Here is a 27,173-nt window from a genome sequence, read left to right on the forward strand (position 1 = left end):
ATGTTTTTTGTTATTTAAAGAGTTGCGGATAGTTTGTGTTGAAGTGCATTTAAAGCCAGTCGATGGCGTAGATAGATTCTGACTGTATGTTGCACTTTAATGTAATATAGTTGTTGTAGTTTTACTTTTGCAAGTATTTATGATGTAAATATGATGTCAAGAAGGAAACAAATACTGTATATATTTTGTATTGTTTTATCAACAGTTTTCACCATACGTTAATGTGGAAGAGTGAACAGTAAACAGTTAATCTTACTGGGACCGCCTCATTGACTGGTTTATGCTTGGTGTTTAGTTCAGAGTTCTTTTACACCTGTGCGAGAACACTATAATATACATGATCAATGCCCAGAAATGTTATTTATCAATTATGATTGTGCAGCAGAGTCTCAAGTTTAGAAAATTATCATCAAGTGTTTTAGAACAGGATAGAAGATTGGCTAACTGATAGGAGGCAAAGAGTGAGAATAAAGAGGGCCTTTGGTTGCCAGTGACTAGTGATGTTCCACAGGGGTCAGTGTTGGGACCGCTTCTTTTCGCTTCAGATGTTAATGATTTGAATGATGGAATTGATGGCTTTGTGGCCAAGTATTCAGACAATACAAACATAGGTGGAAGAGCAGGTAATGTTGAGGGATTAGGGAATCTGCAGGACTTGTACAGATTGGGAGAATGGGCACTGAAGTGGCAAATGGAATGCAATGTAGCAAAGTGTACGACCATGCACTTTGCTAGAAGGAATAAAGGTGTAGAATATTTTCTAAACAGAGAAAATTTTGGAAATCAGGAAGACTTGGTAGAGCTTGTGCAAGATTCTCTAAAGGTTAACTTGCAGATTGAGTAGTAAGGAAGGCAAATGCAACGTTAGCTTTCATTTCCAGGGGACCAGAATATAAAAGCAAGGATGTGATGCTGAGGCTTTATGAGGCATTGTTCACACTGCACTTAGAGTATTGCGAACAGTTTTGGGTCCCTTATCTAAGAAAAGATGTACTGATGTTAGAGAGGGTCCTGAGGAGGTTCCTGAGAATGATTCTGGGAATGAAAGGGTTAACTTCTGAGTAGCATTTGTTGGCTCTAGGCCTGTCCTTACTGGAGTTTAGAAGAATGAATGGGGGGGGGGGGGGAAATTGCACTGGAGGGCTTGGACAGAGCAGACATGGTGTGGATGTTTCCTATAGAGGGGAAGTCCAGGACCAAAAGCTATAGCGTCAGAATGGAGGGACGCCTATTTACAACAGAGATGAGGAGGAATTTTTTTAGCCAGAGGATGCTGAATCTGTGCAATGCATTACTGTGGACAGCTGTGGAGGCTAAGACATTTGATACGTTTAAAGCAGAGGTTGATCGGTTCTTGATTAGATAAGCAAAGGTTACGGGATGAGGCAGGAGAATGTTGAGAGGGATAATAAAGCAACCATATGGAATGGTGAGGTCGACTCGATGGGCTAAATGGCCTAATTCTGCTCTTTTGTCTTATGGTCTAATTTTGCATAAAAACAGCAAAGTAGTTATGACACAGCAGGGTTGATGATTCAAAGTTCAAAGTTGAAACAGTCAACTGTGACTGAGATTTATCAGTTCCAGACTAGTAAGGGTGTCAAAGGTTACAGGGAGAAGGCAGGAGAATGGGGTTAACATGGATAATAAATCAGCCAGAGTAAAGCTGATGGGCTGAATGGCCTAAATCTGCTCCTATAGCTTATGGTCTTATGACTCAGATGCAATACTTTCACCTCTACGCGCAAAAGGCAGCCCAAGATTCAAATCCTAACTAGTGATACTATTACAAAAGTCATTGCTGAAACTAACTGCTGTCATATTGGTAAAAACTAAGACTGATACGAAAACAAAAACCCACTGTCTTCACTGGGAATTAACCCCTGATATCCTGGCAATATATGTCCCTTAGATGAAACATCTGAAATAAATCAATTCTTTCCTTTAAGTGGGACCTTACTGTGAACACATTTAATATTCATTTTGGGATTTGAACATCCCAAAAGTGATAAAAATGTGCACAACCAAATCCCTAAACTATCATTGAGAGGTGGTGAGCCGTCTGCTTAAATCACTGTAGTCCTTCTGATGAAGGGTATACTTCAAAGATAAAGCAAAAGAAACACTTGATTTTCCTTTTTCATGAGCTGCATGATGATAATAACTTGATCTAAATGATCCAACAGTGGACATGTGAACACAGAACATAGAAAGGAGGAATTGGCCAGCTGTGATTGTTCAGAATATGACAGTAGAATGGACAGATGTTGGAGATGCCCAACTTAAAAGTTACTTCAGCATAATTAAGTATGTAAACTATGAAATTTCCTGGAATTCATAGGAAAACAAACAAAGTTATCCATGGGGAAAATGTCACATAAGTATTTACGACAGGAAAAGCACCCATGCATGTTTGGGACTAATACAAATTTGACTACATGTTAAAATAAAGTTGGTAACTAAAGTTTGTGCCAAACTTCAGAGCAAGTGCCATGATTATAATTATAGTTCTAAAGTTCTCAAATACTAGGAAGCTTATGATACAGAGATATACTTCAGAGAGTCGTGGACACAACTCAGCACATCATGAAATCCAGCCTCCCTTCCATGGACTCTGTCTACATTTCTTGATGCTTCAGTAAAGCAGCGGCATAATCAAAGATCCCACTCACCCCTGGTATTGTCTTTTATTTCCTCCCTAATTCAGAAGACAGCACGTACCACCAAACTTGAGGACAGTTTCTACTCTGCTGTACTAAGAATGGTTACTTAGTGTGATTCAATCCACTCATGACCTCAAAATCTATCACGTAATGTTCTTGCACTTTATTACCTGCACTTTCTCTACAGCTATTGTACTTTATTCTGCATTGTTACTGTTTTACGCTGTACTACAACAAAGCACAATGATTTACTCTGTATAAACAATATACACGGCAATCTTTTCACCAAGAGCAAACCAATTCTAATACATGAGAAACGAGCACAGACCTGAGGAAACAAATGTTTCTATATGAAGTGTATAGAAAACGTGAAGCCAAGTATCTAGTTGATGAAAGATACTGTATATTCAAAGATCAAGATGTTTCAGAATGTTATGCTGTTGACTATGACGGTGTTGGTGGCTCTGAGAATTTTCTCGAACAGACAATTGAACAGTTATGTAGTGCTGTTTGGTGTACAAAATTTTCTAAATTACAATAGAGTTTCAATGAATCTTGCAACTTCAACATTTAGTATTTGATGATAAAGGTTTTTCTGTCGTAAATAAATATTTTTCGCCTGACATTCACTGCATTTTCTATTGTTGGAATTTCACTGGAAATTGAATTATACCAGCCAAAAACTAAATCAAAACAGTACAATACTGTAAATACCTTTGACAGACAAAAGATTCAAGTACAATCAACATTATTTCTTTTGAAACGCTTACTTTAAAAAATTTCTTATTAATGTAATAACATTTATTCAGTTGTTATTGTTAATGAAGTACAATCACACTTTAGTATTTAAACAGACAGATAACTTGCCAATAAATAAATCACCAGACTAACCTTTGATTGTACATGCCCTTAAAGTTATAATTAGCTCTGTAGTTTGGTAATGGCCTTGGTTCTAATGGTCGATAGATAGCAGGCTCACCCCTCTTCATTGCAAGACCATTCAACTCAACAGTTGGCGTTATACTTCCTGTAATATACAAAGTAAATACAATAGCTTCTTTAAAAAAAAAATCAAAAAATGCAACTTCAATTGCTGCAGATATATATTTAAATGAGCATTCTGCAACAAATACATTATTTAGTAATTTGTGTCAGTGACCAAAGTCTCTGACACATTTAAATATACTTCAATATTTATATCATTATATTTAAAATAGTAAAACATGACAAAGGTTTTTAAAGCCTGAAAATACGACAGAAGTGTAGATATTAAATTAAGCATAGATGGAATATTAAAGTAGGTAGAATCTAGAAACATTGAGGGGTAAGAGTGAGAAAGTAGCGTGTTTTAGAATGAAATTTAGCATTCTTTGCCTTCACTCTCACCAGAGATCAGGCCCAGTACCAGCACTACACCAACAGAATGAGTCTTCAGTTCATTTTCTGGTTAAGGAGATACTGGTCTTTGACTATTCCTGTGCTTCAGCTGCTAATATTTGTTGGGAGAGGTGGGCAGGAGCTCATCATCTGATAATAGATCATCAGAACCCAAGGTACTGATGGAAAAGGTTAGAATTTTGGCAGGTGCAATTACAGTGTCTTACTGAATGGCATATTGCTTACGGATAAATGAGCATTCCGGTCTAGTCACCAAGTAGCTCAACCTGGATCAAGAGCATAAAATTCCGCATTCCACAAAATAAATTCTTTTTACATATTACCAGGTCACACTAACTTATTTATGTGCCTTGTTTTGCTGTAGAAACACTCCAAAGTGCTAGGGAACTTCACAAAAAACTGGAATTCTAAGAACATAAGAAATAGGAGCAGGAGTAGGCCATCTGGCCCGTCGAGCCTGCTCCGCCATTCAATAAGATCAAGGCTGATCAAGGCCATGGACTCACCTCCACCTACCTGCCTTTTCCCCATAACTCTTAATTTCCCTACTAGGCAAAGATCTATCCAACCTTGTCTTAAATGCATTTACTGAGTTAGCTTCCACTGCTTCATTGGACAGAGGATTCCAGAGATTCACCACTCTCTGGGGAAAAAGCAGTTCCTTCTCATCTCCATCCTAAATCTGCTCCTCTGAATCTTGAGGTTATGTCCCCTAGTTCTAGATTCACCTACCAGTGGAAATAACTTTTCTGCCTCTATCTTATCTATCCTTTACATAATTTTATGTTTCTATAAGATCTCCTCTCATTCTTCTGAATTCCACTGAGTATAGTCCTAGGCGATTTAATCTCTCCTCATAGTCTAACCCCCTCATCTCTGGAATCAACCTGGTGAACCTCCTTCTGCACCATCTCCAAAGCCACACTATCCTTCCTCAAGTAAGAAGACCAGAACTGCAGGCAGCACTCCAGGTGCAGCTCACCAGTACCCTGTACAGTTGCAGCATAACCTACTTGCTCTTAAATTCAATCCCTCTAGCAATGAAGGCCAACATTCTATTCGCTTTTTTGACAGCCTGCTGTAACTGCAAACCAGCCTTTTGTGATTCATGCACTACCACTCCCAAGTCCCTCTGCACAGAAGCATGCTGCAGTTTACCATTTAAATAATAATCTGCTTTTTCAATTTTCCTCATTGCCCACTCACTTAACCTATCTCTCTCTGCAGACTCACCATATCTTCTGCACAACTTGTTTTTCCACTCAATTTAGTATCATCAGCAAACTTGGATACACTACACTCTGTCGGTCTCCTCTTCCAGATCATTAATGTGTATTGTGAACAGTGGATACAGTTCAGATTTTTTTCTGGATTAGCACTCACAGTCCACTTCATTTTACCTGGACCTCTGGAAAATTATAATGATCTGTAAGAAAGTCACCTCATGGCATTAATAGAAATAACATCCAACAGAAGGAAAACTCTGTTGGGCAATACCAATGCCAGATTTATTTTATTGTGAGGTTTGCCAAAGAGCATCACAGGAATATGTCATGGAGGTCTTAGTGAGCTTCACAGGAGGATGGGAAACATCACTTGGTGAACCAGTCGTCAACTATTGGGTGCTTTGAATAGAGCAAGTATAGAGTTGCAATATACTCGAGGTAATAGAAGAGTTTAAGAAAGGGATTTGAGATGAATTAGGCCTCTGTCACTGAATTGTCAACATATACTCAACACTGATGCGGGCTGAAAGGTGGGAGGTTGAGTCAATATGTAGAGTTTCAGAGATTCAGAGAGAGGGGCAAGTACATGAAAAATATTCAGCCCCCACAGCTATTTTCACATTTTACTGTCTCATTGTCTAAGTTTAAAATATATTAAAGCAGGATTTTTAAACAAACCTGTCAGTTTGACATCAGTGGTGGGTAAATTAATGGAAAGTATTCTTAGAGATAGTATTTATAATTATCTGGATAGACAGGATCTGATTAGGAGTAGCCAGCATGGATTTGTGCGTGGAAGGTCATGTTTGACAAACCTTATTGAATTTTTTGAAGAAGTTACGAGGAATGTTGACGAGGGTAAGGCAGTGGATGTAGTCTATATGGACTTCAGCAAAGCCTTTGACAAAGTTCCACATGGAAGGTTAGTTAAGAAGGTTCAGTCGTTAGGTATTAACGCTGGAGTAATAAAATGGATTCAACAGTGGCTAGATGGGAGATGCCAGAGAGTAGTGGTGGATAATTGTTTATCGGGATGGAGGCCGGTGACTAGCGGGGTGCCTCAGGGATCTGTTTTGGGCCCAATGTTGTTTGTAATATACATAAATGATCTGGATGATGGGGTGGTAAATAGGATTCGTAAGTATGCCGATGATACTAAGGTAGGAGGTGTTGTGGATAATGAGGTGGATTTTCAAAGCTTGCAGGGAGATTTATGCCGGTTAGAAGAATGGGCTGAACGTTGGCAGATGGAGTTTAATGCTGGGAAGTGTGAGGTTCTACATTTTGGCAGGAATAATCCAAATAGAACATACAGGGTAAATGGTAGGGCATTGAGGAATGCAGAGGAACAGAGAGATCTAGGAATAACAGTGCATAGTTCCCTGAAGGTGGAGTCTCATGTAGATATGGTGGTGAAGAAGGCTTTTGGAACGCTGGCCTTTATAAATCAAAGCATTGAGTACAGAAGTTGGGATATAATGTTAAATTTGTACAAGACATTGGTAAGGCCAAATTTGGAATATTATGTACAGTTCTGGTCACCGAATTATAGGAAAGATATCAATAAATTAGAGAGAGTGCAGAGACGATTTACTAGGATGTTACCTGGGTTTCAGCACTTAAGTTACAGAGAAAGGTTCAACAAGTTAGGTCTTTATTCATTGGAGCGTAGAAGGTTGAGGGGGGATTTGATCGAGGTATTTAAAATTTTGAGAGGGATAGATAGAGTTGACGTGAATAGGCTGTTTCCATTGAGAGTAGGGGAGATTCAAACGAGAGGACATGATTTGAGAGTTAGGGGGCAAAAGTTTAAGGGAAACATGAGGGGGTATTTCTTTACTCAGAGAGTGATAGCTGTGTGGAATGAGCTTCCTGTAGAAGTAGTAGAGGCCAGTTCAGTTGTGCCATTTAAGGTAAAATTGAATAGGTATATGGACAGGAAAGGAGTGGAGGGTTATGGGCTGAGTGCGGGTAGGTGGGACTAGGTGAGATTAAGAGTTCGGCACGGACTAGGAGGGCCGAGATGGCCTGGTTCCGTGCTGTGATTGTTATATGGTTATATGCAAAATATCATGCCTCATGTCAAATCAGAAGAATAATTCCAAAACCTGTCAACAATATACCAAAAATTAAAAAACCAAAATTGTGAGGCAGAAGTATTTATTCCCTTTGTAATAACCACACTAACATTCCTCAGTTGCAGCATTGCATATTACTTTAAAAACTTCCCCAATTTGTTTATGTAGAAAATTGGAGGATCATTTGAATAAATACCCCTACTGAATAGATCCCCCCCCCCCACCCCCGTAAGGAACAACTGCATAGTAGATTTCCAACAGATTAAACTAAAACAAAGGAAAAAAGAGCATTTAAGACAAAACAGGGAAAGGCTAATAGAGAACCACAAATTTGGGGAATGGTACAAGACTATCTCAAAGACCCTGAACATACCTCAGAGCTTAGTGCAATCCATTGTGAAACCAGAGCCACACTGCCCAGGTCAGACTGCTCCTCTCAACTTAGCTGGAGAAGAATGGCACTTTTAAGAGAGGCTACTATGATGCCTACAGTCATTTAAGGAGCTGCAGAAGTCAGTGGCTGCAACTGGAGATGAAGTTCTTGCTTCACAATCTCTAAAGCCTTGCACAAAAAGGGTATTTTTTGAAGAGTTGCAAGGAATAAGCCCTGGCTATAAAGAAGCATATCCTTGTCCATTAAGACTTTGCAAATCACACTAAGATATTGTAAAGATTTGCAAGGAGGCCTAGTGAAAAGACAAGACTAAAGTGTTACTTTTTGGCCTCAACACTAATACTGTGAGGCGTAAATCTAATACAGCACATCAGCCGGGTAACACCATCCCTACTGTAAAGTATGGTGGAGGTACCATCACACTATGAGGATGCTCTTCAACATCAGGGACTGGAAATCTGGTCAGGACTGATGGAAAGATGAATGCTGTTAAATACAAAGAGATCCTGGATAAAACACCTGCTAGCTTCTGCCAGAAACCTTCAACTGGGAAGGAATTTCATCTTTCAGCAGGATGATGACCCAAAGCACACTGCCAGAGCAACCATGGAGTGGTTTCAAATGAAAACAATTGATATTCTTTAGTGGCCGAGACAGAGTCCAGACCCGAACCCAATCAAACATTTCTGGCAGGAACTCAAGATTGTTGTACACCACTGTTTCCCAATTAACCTGGCACAGCTTGAGCAACTTTGCAAGGTGAAATGGGCAAATCTTTCTCCATCACGTTGTGCAAAGCTAATAGAGACTTACCCATAAAGACTACTGCCTGCCATAGCTGCAAGAGGTGGTTCAATTAAGTACTGAGCAAAGGGGGATGAATACTTTTGAATTGCTGACATTTCAGTTTTGAACTTAGTTTTCATGCTTTACAATTTCCCCATTTTTAGGCTCTACTGCGAAAAAGGAGCATGTGATTCACAAATAAAAATTCTCAGTTAAATTGATCAAAATCCCTGGTTGTAGTTCATATGAACAAAGCGTTGGGGTTGAATACTTCTCCAAGGCACTATAAACAATTAAACAGAAGATACAGTGAAGGTTTCTGTAGCTTGCAGTTTGCTTTTGTGTTTACAAAGCAAGGTATTTACCAATAGATAGATTCCACAAATGATAGAAAACTTGAACAATCCACACAAAATGCTGGAGGAACTCAGCAAGTCAGGCAACATCTATGGAGGGAAATAAACAGTTGACATTTCAGGCTAAAACCATTCATCAAGACTTTCTAAGCTGTTCCAAACTTTTTTGTGTGTGATTTTTCAATGGTATTTTTTTTTAATGCAGGCTACTTTGGGAGTGCCCAATTGCAAATATTTCATTGCCCTTTTGCTAGCAGATTGCTGCAGCAAATAACATCAGGAAATACCATTTTCTATTTGATATGTTTCTTATGTAGGTTCTATCTGGTTGCTAATTTCTTTAGGAAAGAATTCCAATTTAAAGCTCTGAGCAATTAACCTTTGTGTTGCACTGGTCTTGATCACTAAGAGTTTGCATAAAAATTAAATTTTTTTAAAATCAATTAAAGATGACAAACTCTATTGTCTCAAGTACATGCTCCCAGAGGAGATCTATGAATAATACCAACAAGACAGATTGATGTCTATTTTCTGACACAGAGAACCATTTGGAAAAATAATTCATACAACCAGAAAGCAAGACAAATTGGCAAATTGAAACTTGGAAAACCTTTACATTTCCCTGTCTTGGGTTATTATAGTTTCCAAGAACTTGCCCCGCTCATTCATGCAAACATTCTTAGGTCACTTATCACAATCTTGGAACATGTCAAATATTTCACAACACATGCAACATAGTAATACAGGAGATCTGTCAGTCAGTTGGTCAACAGCAGATTCTGACAAAAAGCAAAGTTATAACAGTCAAATAGTATGTTTTCATAAAACAAGCAATAAATATCCCAAGGATATTTATTTTAAATCTTCAGGGATAACTGTGTGACTCTGAGATTAGTCTTGGTGCAGGGAGGGAAGGAAGGTTTAGGGAACCTTGGTTTTCAAGAGATATATAAGCCCTGGTTTAAAAAAATGTATACAGTAGCATAGTGGTCACCAACCTTTTTAAGCCCAAGATCCCGTACCTCGGCCTTAGTGAAAGGCAAGATCGACCCCAGATCGATTAGTTACATACATGCGCACCAGGGCAGAAAAGACCAGAAGTAAAATCCCGCAACCCAGAAGTAAAAATAATGCAGAAACACCAGGGGTACCCACCGTTTTTTGCACCACGGACCGGTTTAATATTGACAATATTCTTGCAGCTGACGGGGGAGGGGGGGTGTTAAACAGGACGGGAATACAGCGATACTCGAAGCAGGTTCCTTATGTCCAGTCTATTCCGCAATTTAGTTTTCATGGCTCTCGGCACTTAGCTGCTGTCCCACGCTGCTCACGTTTTTTCCGCTGAAAAAACTCAGCGGGTTTGTCTTTAAGTGCGGGGTGCTTGGGCTCAGGGTACCGAAGCAGTTTTGAGGGCTTCTTTGCCTCATTAGACAGCCTCCCGTCCCGAACTCCAGCCTCTACTATGCCTGCTGCCAAACACCTTGGCCAGTGCAGCTGATTGTGGGTGGGATGAGAGAACAAGGTCAGGGCCAGAGGTCCCTGTACCGGGGCCACGGCGATCGCAGTCTGGATACAGCGACCGACCGAGCGAAGAGAGCAACAGGCCTGCGTCTGCCCCCCTTTGTAGGAGCTATCGGCCGACAAAAGTTTGTTTCAGCAGATCTCAGCAAGGTAGCTGCTCTGCTACTTATGAAACCCTGAGCCCAAATTAGGTCGTCTGCTAATATTTTAGCACCAGGTTCCCCACGAACACTTGGTGTGCTAAACAGGTTTAGAGGCGACGCCCATCTGTCCGCGCTCCTGACCAGTACCAATGGCACTTCCCGCTGGCAGCGCTCCGGGCCAGTAGCATCAGCACTTCCCGCCGGCCGCACTCCAGGCCAGTAGCATCGGCACTTCCCGCCAGCCGTGCTCTGGGCTAGTACCAATGGCACTTCCCGCTGGCAGCGCTCCGGGCCAGTAGCATCAGCACTTCCCGCCGGCCTTGCTCCAGGCCAGTAGCATCGGCACTTCCCGCCGGCCGCGCTCCAGGCAAGTAGCATCGATGGTTTTTGCTGGCCATGCAAGGTGAACACTGGCGTGAGGGTATCATTGCGTTTAGGCGACTGATGACCTCGGGTGGGTTCAAGTTCAACAATGGGCGTGACAGGGAATGAGGAATTGTGCAGCTGACTCATATTGTTTCCTCGCGGCCCGGTGGCTGGGGACCACTGAAGTACACTGTGTAGTGGGCAGAAAGAACGGAACTAAAACCCTGCAACCCGGAAACAATCTCTCAACAATATTTGTGTATTTATTTTTCTTTTTTTTCCCTGGGAGCTACTGGGAAAGTCTCAAAGATCGACCAGTCAATTGCGATCGACGGGTTGGCGACCTCTACAGTAGTGGGTATTGGCAGGGAAGAACAAATGAGGTACTCGAAGAGTATAAGAAATGTAAGAGACACTTAAGGAAATCAGAAGGCCAAAACAAAGGCATGAGGTTGCTCTAGCAGACAAGGTGAAGGAGAATCCCAAAGGCTTGTACAGATCTATTCAGAGCAAAAGAATTGCAAGGAGCAAAACTGGTCCTCTGTTAGATCAGAGTAGTAATCTATACTTAGAGCCGAAAGAGATGGGGAAGATCTTAAATGGATTTTTAAGATTGCATTTATTCAGAAGACAGAGCAGCGAGGTCACGGACCCTATACAGATTACTGTCAAGGCAAGTTAAAGTGGATAAAGCCCCAGGGCCTGAAAATGTGTTCCCTCGGACTCTGTGCAAAACTAGTGCAGAAATTGCAGGGACCCTAACAGATATTTGAAACATCCTTAGCCACAGATTGGAGAATAGGTGACGTTGTTCTGTTTAAGGAATGCTCTAAGAATAAGACAGGAAATTTATGGGCCTGTGAGCCTGACATCAGTAGTGAGGAAGTTACTGGAAGGTCTTCTAAAGGACAAGATATACAAATATTTGGACAGACAGGGACTGATTAGGGATAGTCAACATAATTTTATGCATGGTATATTGAGTCTAACCAATCTTATAGAGTTGTTCAAAGAACTTATCAAGAAAGTTGATGAAGGAAAGGCAGTTAATGTGGTTTACATCAACTTTAGCAAGGCCTTGCACGGGAAATGGGTGAAGAAGGTTTAGCCGCTTACCATTCAATATGGGGTAGTAAACTGGATTAGATGTTGACTTCATGAAGAAGCTAGAGGGTGATAGCAGATGGTTGCTTCTGACTGGAGGCCCGCATCTAGCGGTGTGCTGCAGGAATTGGTGCTGGGTTCTTTGTTATTTGTAATCTATATCAATGATCTGAATAATATGGTAAGCTGGACTGGCAAATTTGCAGATGACACCAAGATTTGGAGTATGGTGCACAGTAAGACCAACCTGGCTTACAGCAGGATTTGGACAAGCTGGACAAATAGGCTGAAAAGTGGCAAATGGAGTGCGAAGTGTTGCACTTTGGGAAGACCATCCAGGATCGGGCTTACACAGTGAGCGGTAGAGTGCAGTAGATCCCAGATCTGAGATCTGGGAGTATGATAGAACAGAGGGATTCATGATTCCTTGAAAGTGGCAGCACTGGTAGAAAGGGTCGTAAAACAATCTTCTGGCACACTGGCCTTCATAAATCAAGAAGATGGGATGTTATGTTGGAGAGGCCTAACTGGGAGTATTGTGTCTAGTTTTAGTCACCTACCTGCATGAAAAATGTAAATAAGATTGAAAGAATACAAAGAAAATTTACAAGGACGTTTGCCAGGAAGGACTTGGGTTATAGGGAAAGGTTGAACAGGTTATTACAGTCGGCCCTCCTTATCAGTGAGGCATTGGTTCTGGAACCTCTCATGGATACCAAAAAACGTGGATGCTTATATAAGGGATAAGTCCCTTATATAAAATGGCATTGTATTTGCATATAGCCTACGCATATCCTCCTGTATACTTTAAATCATCTCTAGATTACTTATAATACCTAATACAATGTAAATGCTATGTAAATAGTTAAACTGTAGTGTTTAGGAAATATTGACAAGAAAAACTGTACATGTTCCTTTCGCTCACAACACGAGCAGCGAACGAACAAGACGCGAGGCAAACAACAAGTAAAACTTGTAATCATCTCTATATTACAGAACTTATAACACCTAATACAATGGAAATGTTATGTAAATAGTTGTTACACCGTCTTGTTTAGGGAACATTGACAAGAAAAAAAAACTACATGTTCCTCTCGCTCACAACACAAGCAGCGAACGAATGAGATGTGAGGCGAACAATGATCAAACTTTGTTATAGGAAGCTGTCTCTTCTTTTTCTTTGCATCAAACTAATCTTGCAGCCATCCCTTACTAACCTGGAACTCTTCTCTCGCTCTCATCAACCCTGTCACAGTAGTGCTCATAGAGACTAAGAGCTTTTTCACGTATAATTTGGCCATCGACAGGCTTCTGTTACATGTCCTCTAGCCACACAATTAATGCTTTCTCAGTCCTCGCAAGCACTTTATCACAAACCAAAGAGACTATTTTTGTCATTGTAGGCAGCACTAACACTTCCACGAATTTCAGCTTCTTTCTGCTTTATTGTGCGAATGCTCGATTCATTCTTCCCAACCTTACGGCCCACTTCGGAATGCAACATGCCACTTTTCAAAGGATCTAAGATTTCTACTTTCTCGACGAGAGATAGCACTTTACGCTCTCTCTTAGCTGTTGAGGAATTACTTTGACCACCTAATTGCTTTTTAGGAGACATTTTTTCACAGGACAAAGTAGAAAACGAACGAGACACAAGACGAACAATGCTCGAACAACAAGTGCTGGAAGAGCACTTCCGGGTTTTCTCGATTCGCGGTTGGCTGAATTCGCGCATACGGAACTCGCAGATAAGGAGGGCCAACTGTACTTTATTTCCCTAGAACATAGAAGATTGAGGGTAGATTTGATAGAGATATACAAAATTGTGAGGGGTATATAGGGTAAATGTATCGAGGTTGGGTAAACTACAAGAAGAGGTTATGGGTTATTGGTGAAAGGCGAAATGCTTAAGGGGAACACAAGGGATAACTTCTTCACTTAGAGTAGTGAGTGTGTGGAACAAGCTGCCAGCACAAGTGGTGGATACGGGGTCGATTTCAACATTCAAGAGAAATATGGATAGGTACATGGATGGTAGGGGTAGGGAGGGCTATGGTCCCAGTGCAGGTCAATGGGAGTAGGCAGCTTAAATGGCTCCTGAATCATTGAGTCTGTGCCTTTAGGCTTCTGTACCTCTTCCTGATGGTAGCAATGAGAAGAGGGCATGTCCTGTTTGGCAGGGGTCCTTACCCATGGATAGTGCCTTTCTGAAGCATTGCTTCTTGAAGATGTCCTGGATACTACAAAGGCTAGTACCTATGATGGAGCTGACTAATTTTACAACTCTCTGCAGCTTACTTTGATCCTTAACAGGATTAAAGATAACAGATCACCAGAACATGTGGCCTGCAGCGAGACTGCAAACAAAGTAGGTGTAGAGATGGTAGACCCAATGTTGATATTTCTTGAAACTCACTCAGTTCTGGAGAGCACTAGAAGTTGGAAAACACTAATGTGGCTCCCTTCTCCAAAAAGGGAGGTAAACATAAGGCAGGGAAACACAAGCCAGTTATTTAACATCTATAGTCAGCAAAATGCTAGAATCAATAACCAAAAGAGGAAATAATGAATCGCTGAACATAATTAAGCTATTCAACATGGCTTTATGAAAAGTCATGTATTACTAACTTCAATGAGTTTTTTGACGAGGTAATGAGGGTGATTGATGAAGGTAGAACTGTGGATATTGTGCACATAGATTTTAGTAAAGCATTTGACAAGGTCCCTCATGGGAGGCTCTTCCAGAAAATTAAGGTGCATGGGATTCATAGTGAATTGGCCATTTGGATTCAGAACTAGCTTGTCCATAGAAGACGGAGGATAGTGGTCGATGGGACTTACTCTTGCTGGAGGTCTGTAACTAGAGGAATTCGGCAGAGATCTGTGCTGGGACCTCCACTGTTTGTCATGTATATATATATATAAAATGGATGAAAATGTAGGTGAGTGGGTTACTACGTGCTCAGATGATATGAAGCTTGGTGGTGTCGTGGATACCATAGAAGACTAGCAAGGAACACAGCAGGATATTGATCAGTTGCAGATATGGGTGGAGAAATGGCATATGGCATTTACCCCGCCAAATGTTAAGTATTGCACCTTCATAGGTCAAATGTAAAGAAACATTGCACCATTAACAGTGCTTTAACAGTGTTGATGAGCTGAAGGATCATGGGGTCAAAGTTCAGAGCTCCCTGAAAGTGCCTAGACAGGTTGATACAGTAGTTAAGGTGGCATATGGCATGCTTGTGTTTATTAGACAAGATACTGAGTTCAAAGTCAGGAAGTTACGTTGCAGCTTTATAAAACTCTAGTTAGGTCGCATCTTGAGTATTATATACAGTTCCTGTCACCCTGTTATAGGAAGGATGTTGAGGCTTTGGAACGGGTACAGAAAAGGTTTCCTGGATGCTGCATGGATTAGAAGGGCATCCAACAAGAGGTTTTCTTTGGAGTGGCAGAGGTTGAAAGGAGATTTAATAGCAGCTTATAGATTATGAGGTGTACAGATTGAGTGAACAGATAGTATCTTCTTCTCAGGATTGAAATGTCCATTAGCAGAGGACATGTATTTAAGGTGAGAAGGAGATGCGAGAGGTTTTCTTTTTAAAGTACAGATTGGCGCCTGGAATGCACTGCCTGGGGAAGTGTTAGAGGCAGGTACATTGGGGACTTCTAAGAGACATTTAGAAAAGCAAATGAATATGAGGAAAAGGGAAGGATATGGACATTGTGTAGATAGAAAGGATTAGTTGGCCATTTGATTATGAATTCAATTGGTTCAGCACAACAAAGTTGGCAAAGGACATGTTCCTATGCTGTACCGGTCTATGTTCTATCAAAAGCAAGTCATGTTTGACAACAGCACACACAGAATGCAGGAGGAGCTCAGCAGATCAAGCAGGATCAACGAAATAAATTAACAGTCGACATTTCGTGCCAAGACTCTTCTTCAGGACTGGAAAGGAAGGGGGAGGCACCAGAATAAAGAGGGGAGGGGGGGAGAGGGCAAGGAATACTAGCTAGAAGGTGATAGATGAAACCAGGTTGGTCCAAAAGGTAAAGTGTTAGATTATAAGGTATTGAAGAGGACAGAAGACTGGACCATGGAAGGAGGGGGGGGGACACTAAGGGAGGTGATAGGCAGGTGAGGAGAAAAGTTAAGAGGCCAGAATGGGGAATAAATGAAAGGGGAAGTGATAATCATTTCATTCCATTTGTCTATTCTTGTGACTATCAGAGTATACTGATTTCTGACCTTGCCCCAATTACTCTGTCTTTAAATTTTCCTGGTCTCCCTCAGAGGAATAAACACTGGCGGCTTGATTCGACTTTATTATCGGATGATGATTTTCTAAAATTTATTAAGGATCAGATAACCTTTTATGAAAGGGGAAGTGGGAGGGAAGGAAGTACCAGAAGAACTACCGAGGCAGAATATGAGGTGTTGCTTCTCCACCCCGAAGGTGGCCTCATCGTGGCAAAAATGGCCATGGACTAACATGTCAGAACAGGAATGGGGGTAGGAACTAAAATGTTAAGCCACCAGGAAATTGTTCTTTTAGCAGAGTTGCTTGAGAAAACACTTCCCTAATTTAGCTTGGGTCTCACCAATAAAGAGGAGGCCACATCGGGAGCGTAGACATAATAAATGACCCCATCGGATTCACAAGTGAAGTGTTGCCTCACGTGGAAGGACTGTTTGGGGCCCTGAATGGAGGCGAGGGAGAAGGTGAATGGACAGGTGTAGCATTTCTGCTGCTTGCAGGGCTGTGTGCCAGGAGGGAGATAAGTGGGGAGGGACGAGAATCACAGAGGGGGTGATCCCTGAGGAAAGTGGTCAGTGCGTGGTGGGTGGTGGCAAGTGGTAAAGATGCGTTTGATGATAGAATCCCATTGAAGGCAGCGAAGAATGATGTGTTGGAAATGAAGGCTCACGTGGTAGGCAAGGACAGGAGGGTCTCTATCGATGTTAAGGTACTGGGAAGATAAGTCAGCACAGATGTCCAGGAAATGGAGGAGATGGCGATGAGGGCAGCATCAATAATGGAAGGAAGAGGACGACATCCCTGATATCCTGGAAAGGAAAGCCTCATCCTAGCAGAGACAAAGGAATTGAAAAAAGGAAATAGCATTTTGACAGGAGACAGGGTGAGAAGAGTGGAGATAGCCATGGGAATCAATAGGTTTATAAAGCATGTCAATAGATGGTTTGTCTCCAGAGATGCAGGCAGAGAGATCGAGAAAGAGGACAGAGGTGTCAGAAATGGACTAAGTGAATTTAAGGGCAGGTTGAAAGTTGGAGGGTGAAATTGATGAGCTCAGCATGAGTACACAAAGCAGCACCAATGCAGACATCAATGCAACACAGGAAGAGTTAGGGAGCATTACCAGGAAAGGTTTGGAACATGGGCTGTTTTATGTAGCCAGTGAAAAGACTGGCATAGCTGGGACCCATGAGTTTGGAGAAAGTGGGAGGAACCTAAACAGCAATTGCGAGAATGAGGACTAGTCCTGCCAGATGGAGGAGGGCTGTGTTTGACAAATTCCTCAAATCCTTTGATGAACGAACAGGGAGAGTTGATAAAGGGGAACTTGCAGATGCAGCGTTCTTAGATTTCCAGAAGACATTTGGCCAGGTGCAAAATAAGAAGCTGTTGCATAAATTAAGAACCCACGGTATTGAAGAAATTGTACAAACTGGCCACCACATCGAAAAAAAGACAGAATAAATGGGTCCTTTTCAGGCTAAAAAGAGTTGTGGAATACTCCAGGGACCAGTTATTGCCCCGTAATCGTTTGCTATTTACAGTAATGACCTAGAAGGGAGAAGCACATCATGAAAAGGAAATTGTGATTCTGCAACAGGATACAGAGTGAATGGGTAAATACCTGGCAAGTGGAGTTTAATTTGAGGAAGCATGAGGGGCCGTGCACTCCTGTAAGGAACTGATACTATAGTCGACAGACTCACTTTCAAGGACTCTGTGCAACTTATGATCTCTGTATTACTTTGTTTTTATTTGCACGTTTTTTCTTCTTTTACATATTGGTCAGTCTTTATGTATGGTAGTTCATAGATTTTTTTGTATTTCTTTATTTTTCCTGTAAATGCCAAGAAAATGAATCTCAAGGTAGTATATGGTAGCAAATACATACTTTCGTAATAACTTTACTTTGAACTCTGAAAGAGTGGATTATGATGCAAATGCAAATTAGTGAAGTTCAGAGGGATCTAGGTGTGCTAGTGCATGAATCACAAAAAGTTAGCAGGAAGGTGCAACAAATAGTCAAGACAACAAAAGGCATTCTGACTTTCATTGTGGAAAAGTTTAAGTTCCAGAATAGATTGTTACATTCGGACATGGTGTTGCTGAGGCCACACCTGGAACTCTGTGCAGAGATTTGGTCCCCTTAACTAAAAAAAAATATACTAACATTAGATAGTCCAAAAAAAGATTTACTAAGCTCATTCCCTTTAAGGGAGGCTAGACAGTCAGCGCCTTTGGAGTTTAGAAGAATGGACAGTGGGGTGGAGAGAATTCTTGACAAGAGTAGACATTGAGACATTCTTTGGGATTGTCACAAACAAAGGAGACATAGCTATCAAATAAGGAGTCAGCCATTTAAAACTGAGTTACATAGAAATTCCCTCACTCAAAGAATTGTGAAGTTCCACAATTCTCTCTGCTCAAGGGTGCAGAAAGCCAGATCATTAGATTAATTTAAAATGGAAATCGATAAATATTCTAAAGGTCAATGAATTAATGTTATGCAGAAATGGCACAAGAGTCAAAGCCCAGCATAGACCAGCCGTCATGATTATGGGCAGGTTTGGTCAGGGTTGGAGGTGAGAAGTTTGGTGACCCGATTTTCTTGAGTTCTTGTGGTCAATGCTGACAGATCAAGTGGGGGATGGGGCACGGGGCACTGTGTGGAAAACAGTCAAAACAAAAATAGCGCTTTCTATACTTGTTCCAAAGTCCCATTTCACTGAGCTCTAAAATACCTGCCTAAATACAGTAACCATTCAGAAGGATACATGCTCTGGAACTAATGCTTAATATTTTTTTTGCCATTCAAGGATTTTTGTATTCAATCCAGATGTTTGCAATGGAGCTTCACTAAAATCCTGTGTCTTGTTACATTTCTTAAAAAAACGGAGTAGCTGACATGAATAGACTAGCTAAATTTAGAGAAAATAAATAACTAAATACACAAGGGAGAAAGAAAAAGATTATGTTGATAGAATTAAAGATGAATGTAAAACATATGCAGAATAAGCTTCAGCACAAAACAACTAGCCAAAAGAAATATTTCACTTCCCTTACATTCTTGAAAAAATAGCGTGACAGAACAAGATTAAAAAGCTGGTATTCTATCAAAATCAAAGATGGTTCAATAACAATCACATTGCCTGTTTGGCACACTGAGTCTACACTGGCCCATTGATCCTACACTGGCTTTCTAAGGGTTCTGTACTGCCCCATATCCTATTGATCCAATTCTCTTTGGATAGCCGCCATTCATTTAGTGCCCATCATCTATTCGGGTAGTTTATTCCAAATTCCAACTGATACGCAGCCTCTTCAATGCCTCTGGCAAAGGTTACATATCGGTATCAAAGGTTGTGTGGAACGAGCTTCCAGTAGAAGTGGTAGAGGCAGGTTCAGTATTGTCATTTAAAGTAAAATTGGATAGGTATATGGACAGGATAGGAATGGAGGGTTATGGGCTGAGTGCGGGTCAGTGGGACTAGGTGAGAGTAAGCATTCGGCACGGACTAGAAGAGCCGAGATGGCTTGTAACCATGGTGTAATTGTTATATGGTTATGGGGAGAAGGCCAGGGAGTGGGGCTGAGCAGGGGGAAAAAAAAAGGATCAGCCATGATTAAATGATGGAGAAGACTCAATGGGCCAAAATGGCCTAATTCTACTCCTATGTCTTATGGTGTTATACCAGTCACCTTGAATTATATTGGCCATTTATCAATTACTAGTATTTCTACTTAAGATTTTTTAAACTATCAAACATCCTATTAGCCTTCTTTGCTTCAAGAACCACAGCTTTTCTAATCTCACTTAAGAGTAGCTCCTGGAATCATTCCAGGAAAGCACAAACGACGATTATTAAAATACCTGGATTATTATTCATAATTGCTTTTGCTGGCCGTGGGGTTGGTTCTGGGAGAGTGGTTTCACTCAATGCTTTGGCTGCGGCAGCATGTTGAGCCTTTTTGATACTACTTCCTTCTGCTTCCCAAGTTTGATCTCCAAGGGTCAACTGCACACTGAAGATCTGCACAAAAAGAAAAATTCTGCTAATACGTAGATTTTATTGAAAACATCTATTACAGTCAACGAAAGTTTCGCAGCCCAATGCTAGGTTCTACAATTCTCATCTGATTTTCAATAAAGAGACTACACAGAATTAATCAACGTGCCTTTGCATTTTAGAGTTTGATTGAATTTTGTTGAAGCAACCTGTGCTTCTTTTATTCTTAAAATCTTCATTTGCCAAAAGACAGATATTTTGAAGGAAGCCTGGATCAATGATAACCTGAACTACTATAATACCTTCAATGCTAAGTTAACAAATTTCACGACACAGGCCGGTGATAATAAACCCGATTCTGATGTTCAAGGAAAGGAAAACAAGTACCCAATTAAACTTATGGAACTAAGACTTTCACTTTACATTTCAAGTAACATTTACCTTTTCCCTATGAAGGATTATCAGTCATCACCTACTATACTACCCAATGTACATTTTCTGCCCCAGTGGAAAGTTCATTGCATCATAGTGAAATCTGAAGTAATTCATTTTATAAATATATAACTTGTATCTGGAAGCATCAAACTAGTTAAAGCCAAAAGTGGCACACACATAATTAATCAATTTGTGCCTACATCACGGACTTGCACAACTTTAAGAGATTGCTGACACCCAGAAGGGTATCATTCAGAAACTGTTACAGACTAACTTACACTATCACGTCCAATGTATGGACAAAACAGTTTACATGTTTACATGTTTCTACTGTCATTTGAAACTTAATCAAACCATCTCAATCCATTCATTTATTAACTTATTTCATTATAATCTACTTTATAATAGATTATAATTTTATATTTTCTGTGAGTTAATGTACTGTATACTTAAAGATTATGAAATTGATTAAAATATAGCCAACTAATGGCAAAAGTCAAAGATATATTGACAATTATCTGACACTCCCCACTGAACATCGACGGCTCCTCGGTAGAGATCGTTAAGAGCACCAAGTTTCTTGGTGTTCACCTGGCGGAGAATCTCACCTGGTCCCTCAACACCAGCTCCATAGCAAAGAAAGCCCAGCAGTGTCTCTACTTTCTGCAAAGGCTGAGGAAAGTCCATCTCCCACCTCCCATCCTCATCACATTCTACAGGGGTTGTATTGAGAGCATCCTGAGCAGCTGCATCACTACCTGGTTCAGAAATTACACCATCTTGGATCACAAGACCCTGCAGCGGATAGTGAGGTCAGCTGAGAAGATCATCAGGGTCTCTCTTCCCGCCATCACGGACATTTACAAACTACACGCTGAATCCGCAAAGCAAACAACATTATGAAGGACCCCACGCACCCCTCATACAAACTCTTCTCCCTCCTGCCATCTGGGAAAAGGCACCGAAGCATTCGGGCTCTCACGACCAGACTATGTAACAGTTTCTTCCCCCAAGCTATCAGACTCCTCAATACCCAAGCCTGGACTGACACCTTACTGCCCTATTGTCCTGTTTATTATTTATTGTAATGCCTGCACTGTTTTGTGCACTTTATGCAGTCCTGGGGAGGTCTGTAGTCTAGTGTAGTTGTTTTTTTCTCTGTGTTGTTTTTTTACGTAGTTCAGTCTAGTTTTTGTACTGTGTCATGTGACACCATGGTCCTGAAAAATGTTGCCTCATTTTTACTATGTACATAGCAGTTACAGTCGAAATAACAATAAAAGTGACTTGACTCATCAGATCTCACAGATAAAATGTTCATTTCAGACGACCGCCAAGGTAGTAAATTGAGTGATCTTGTGATGCAAAATAAAAACAGGAAACACTGAATACACTCAGCAGGTTAGGTAACATCTATTGAACCTTTAAGGTCAGATATCCTTTATCTGAACAGAGACAGACAGATCTTCTGGTGTGCTCATAGGTTCTTAAAAGTTAACAAGGTGATTAAGACAAAACACAATGAGGACAGAAATTATGCTGGAATTGCATTCAGCACTCATCGGATTATATCCCAAGTACTGCATTTGCTGCTGTGGCAGTTCCTTGGGATCATGGATGGGTTAGCTTTTACTGCATTTTGTGGGCTCCAAGTGTGTTCTCACTATAGTCAAAATTATTGCACACAAAAAAATTACCAGGCAATTACACCAAGATTTTGATAGACCTGTAAAATGAAAGACACTGGATCTAAATTAACATTGCTTTCTATATTAGCATGTGAAAAAGTGCTTCAAAAATCCAAAACACTCTTAAAAGCTGCCAAACTACTACCTTGGCATGGGCTGGTCCTCTTTCATTCAGAAGTTTGTACTGGGGTTGGATTCTGTTGAAACGGGCTAACTCATTCACCAGACACATTGGGGTTTTCTCTTTGGGGTTTGCCATGTTATCCTGGAAAGAAACTACAACCAACATACTTTAGAAAAAGTAATCATTTCCATCTTTGGAGAACATAATTTTTTATGAAAATAAAATGATGAATTTCATATTCTTTCAACATTGCTATATAAAAATTCTTCTGATTTTTGTTCCATTTATTCAACAATTTATCTACTTCAAATTCAAATACTCAAATAGCCTCCACACTCTCTAGGGTAGAGACCTCACTGTCAAGAAGAAATTTTCATGAACCTACAGTTTAAAAAATTAACCCCTTACCCTGATACTCGGTCTCCTCACTAGTGAAAACATCAGCATCTACCATGTCAAGCTTTCTCAGGGAATAAGATCATCCCTCATTCTTCTGAATCTACAAATACGTAGTCTCTTGAAAGGACAATCCTCTCATTCTGGGAAGTAGACTGCTGAACCTACTTTCAGCTGCCTCCAATGCTCCTATACCATTTCTTAAATAAGAGAGCCAAAACTGTGTGCAGCTTTCTCGTGACACAGAAGACACAAGTTCAATCCTGAGCTTCAGGGCTGCCTACACACATTGCTCTTGTGACCACATGGGTTTCTGCCATGTGCTTGGGTTTCAACAAGTCCCAAAAAGATGCAGGTTATAACAAAAACCTCCCTATTTCTAAACTCCACCCCTTTGCAATAAAGGGCAGCATGCAATTTACCTTCTTAAATACCTGGATTCTTATACAGGACCCTCGATCATTTAATTAATTAACTTCCTAGATTATTACTTAAATGGAAAGAGACCACAATGTGTACTTCACTCACTGTCACCTCTTTCCCTTTAAACAATAATCTTGAAGAAGTATTCCCTTCTGCTGCCGGCGTGGGATGGCGAGTCTGTCGGGACCCTGAGGTCTTGTGGAAACTGTGTGGTGATTTCTTTTGAACTTATAGTCTTTTAACATCATTGTGTGGTGACCCATTTCCTGGCACATCCGAACCGGCTCACAATTAGGTAGCCTACGGGGGTTTGCGAGCACAGAGCTTTGGAGCCTCTGCGCCACGGGGGGCAGGTTGAGGGAGGCTTAAAAGTGAGGCTGAGGATTTCGAATAAAGTTTTTTCCTTCGACTGCAGTTACCAACTCCGTGTCGTAATTTTAGTGCTGCATGTAGCACACCGCTACAATTGGTGACGCCGACGGCCCAAACGATTTTTGGACCAGAAATGACCGACGCCGTCTCTGTTCATGCGGTTTCGTTGAAACTGCCGGGTTTCTGGACACAGCGCCCGGACCTATGGTTCCAGCAAGCCGAAGCCCAATTCCATGTTCACCAGATCACCTCAGAAGACACCCGCTACTACTACGTGGTGAGCTCCCTCAACCAGGACACAGCGGCCCAGGTCGCGGAGTTCGTACAGTCTCCCCCGGCAGACGGCAAGTACATGGAATTCAAAGCCCTGCTCCTCAGGACTTTCGGACTCTCACAGCGCGAGCGGGCTGCCTGTTTACTGCACCTGGATGGCTTGGGCGACAGACCTCCTTCGGCTTTAATGAATGAGATGTTGTCTCTGGCCGACGGACACACACCCTGCCTCATGTTTGAGCAGGCATTCCTGGAGCAGCTGCCCGAGGACATACGCCTTCTGCTGTCCGACGCGGATTTCAGTGACCCCCCCCGGAAGGTGGCAGCCCGGGCGGACTTGCTGTGGAACGCCAAAAAGGTGAGCGGGGCGTCCATCGCACAGATCTCCCAGCCACGCTCCCAGCAGCAAACCAGTCCAGACCCGGCCGCAGAGCCCGCCAACCCCCGGCCCAAGGAACACTGGTGCTTCTACCACCAGTGGTGGGGCGCAGAAGCCCACCGTTGTCGCCCGCCCTGCAAGTTCCCAGGAAACGCCAGGGCCAGCCGCCGCTGATGGCTACGGCAGCTGGCCATCGGGATAGCCTCCTGTATGTGTGGGACAGAAGGTCGGGACACCGGTTTTTGGTCGACACTGGTGCCGAGATCAGCGTTTTACCTCCGACGAGTTACGACACCTGCAGCAGGGCACCGGGGCCCCCCCGAGGGCCGTGAATGGCAGCACAGTAAGGACCTATGGCACCCGTCAGGTGCAGCTACAGTTCGGCTCCAGCCAGTTCACGTGGGACTTTACACTGGCCGCCGTAGCCCAACCGCTTCTGGGTACGGATTTTTTGCGGGCTCACAGCCTACTGGTCGACCTGCCCAGGAAGAGACTGGTACACGCCGAGACCTTTCAGACGTTCTCCCTGGGTGCAGCCCAGTTGCCAGCCCCTCACCTCGGCTCCATCATGCTGTCTGACAACGACTTCACCAGGGTCCTGGCGGATTTCCCATCGGTTCTGGCACCGCAGTTCACAGCGGCCATGCCCCGACACGGCGTACAGCACCACATCCCGACCCAGGGACCACCCCTCCACACCCGCGCTCGGCGGCTTCCCCCGGACAAGCTCCGACTGGCGAAGGAGGAGTTCCAGAGGATGGAAGAATTGGGGATCATCCGGCGGTCCGACAGCCCATGGGCCTCCCCCCTGCACATGGTGCCCAAAGCGACGGGAGGCTGGAGACCGTGCGGCGACTACCGCAGGCTGAACGAGGCTACCACACCAGACCGCTACCCTGTGCCGCACATTCAGGACCTTGCAGCAAACCTGCACGGTGCACGAATCTTCTCCAAGGTAGACCTCGTCCGAGGGTACCATCAAATCCCGATGCATCCTGATGACGTCCCCAAAATGGCTCTCATCACCCAGTTTGGCCTTTTCGAGTTCCTCCGTTTGCCGTTCGGTCTGAAGAATGCCGCACAGACTTTCCAGCGGTTAATGGACGCAGTGGGACGGGACCTGGACTTCGCGTTCATTTATTTGGACGACATCCTCATAGCCAGCAGCAGTCGTCAGGAGCATCTGTCCCACCTCTGTCAACTCTGCGCCCGACTGAGTGAGTACGGTCTTACAATCAACCCCGCCAAATGCCAGTTCGGACTCGATACCATTGACTTCCTGGGCCACAGGATTACTAAAGACGGGGCAACGCCTCTGCCTGCTAGGGTAGATGCGGTCCGCCACTTCCCCCGACCCACCACGATCAAAGGCCTTCAGGAATTCGTAGGTATGGTCAATTTCTACCACCGCTTCCTCCCTTCAGCTGCCCGGATCATGCGCCCCCTGTTCGCCCTGATGTCAGGTCCGAGCAAGGACATTACCTGGGACGAGGAGTCTGCCGCCGCTTTCGTTCAAACGAAGGAAGCTTTGGTGAACGCCGCAATGCTAGTATATCCCAGAATGGACGCCCCTACTGCCCTCACAGTGGACGCATCTAACACGGCAGTCGGTGGGGTGCTGGAGCAACTCATCGCAGGTCGCTGGCAACCCCTGGCGTTTTTCAGCAAACACCTGCGGCCACCCGAACTCAAGTACAGTGCTTTCGACCGGGAACTGTTGGCGCTCTACCTGGCAATACGGCATTTCAGGTACTTCCTAGAAGGTCGGCCCTTCACTGCGTTCACGGACCACAAACCGCTTACCTTTGCGTTTACGAAAGCGTCCGACCCCTGGTCAGCCCGCCAGCAACGCCACCTGTCCTACATCTCTGAATACACGACGGATGCCCGGCACGTCTCAGGTAAGGACAATGTCGTGGCGGATGAGCTCTCTCGCCCTACCGTTCATGCCCTTTCCCAAGGGGTAGACTTTGAGGCACTGGCAGAGGCACAGCAGGCAGATGAGGAGATTCCGAGTTACAGAACCGCAGTCTCCGGTTTGCAGCTCCAGGACCTCCCCATAGGCCCGGGTGAGAGGACCCTACTCTGTGACGTCGCCACCGGCCAGCCCCGTCCCGTCGTCCCGACAGCCTGGCGGCACCGTGTTTTCGACTCCATTCATAACTTGGCGCATCCCTCCATCCGGACGACTGTCTGGATGGTTTCCAGCAGGTTCGTTTGGCACGGACTCCGCAAACAGGTCAGTGAATGGGCCAAAACGTGCATGCACTGCCAGACGGCCAAGGTGCAGCGGCACACCAAAGCCCCACCGCAGCAGTTCCATCCCGCCCACCAGCGTTTCGACCACATTCATGTGGATATCGTGGGCCCCCTGCCAGTGTCGCGCGGAGCGCGTTACCTCCTGACTATCGTGGACCGGTTCACAAGATGGCCAGAGGCGGTCCCGCTCACCGACACCACCTCCGAATCTTGCGCCCGAGCCCTGATCGCCACCTGGATATCCCGCTTTGGTGTACCAGCCCACATTACCTCCGACAGAGGCACCCAGTTCACCTCCAGCCTGTGGGCAGCTATGGCCAGCCTCTTGGGGACTCAGCTGCACCACACAACTGCCTACCACCCACAGTCGAACGGACTAGTGGAGCGTTTCCACCATCACCTGAAGTCGGCCCTCATGGCCCGCCTGCGAGGAGCCAACTGGGCAGACGAGCTTCCCTGGGTCCTACTTGGCATCCGCACAGCGCCCAAGGACGACCTGCACGCCTTGTCG

The 27,173-nt window shown here is 43.2% G+C and overlaps 1 protein-coding gene across 7 annotated transcripts in view; it reads right to left on the reverse strand.

Moving 5' to 3' along the window:
- Nucleotides 1-27,173, reverse strand: part of stau2 (staufen double-stranded RNA binding protein 2) — a 325,427-nt gene that overhangs the window by 251,682 nt on the left and 46,572 nt on the right. For all 7 annotated transcript variants that reach the window (XR_009514472.1, XM_059982913.1, XM_059982922.1 and 4 more), the window contains 3 exons: nucleotides 22,582-22,712; nucleotides 20,178-20,337; nucleotides 3,555-3,690 (listed from right to left, as the gene is read on the reverse strand). Coding sequence is in view for 6 of the 7 variants with exons in the window: in XM_059982913.1 (XP_059838896.1) it covers nucleotides 3,555-3,690; nucleotides 20,178-20,337; nucleotides 22,582-22,712 (427 nt within the window). In the remaining variant the exon portion in view is untranslated. The remainder of the gene's footprint in view (nucleotides 1-3,554; nucleotides 3,691-20,177; nucleotides 20,338-22,581; nucleotides 22,713-27,173) is intronic.

Source organism: Hypanus sabinus, chromosome 1 (assembly GCF_030144855.1).
Source record: "Hypanus sabinus isolate sHypSab1 chromosome 1, sHypSab1.hap1, whole genome shotgun sequence".
NCBI classification, from domain to species: Eukaryota; Metazoa; Chordata; class Chondrichthyes; order Myliobatiformes; family Dasyatidae; genus Hypanus; species Hypanus sabinus.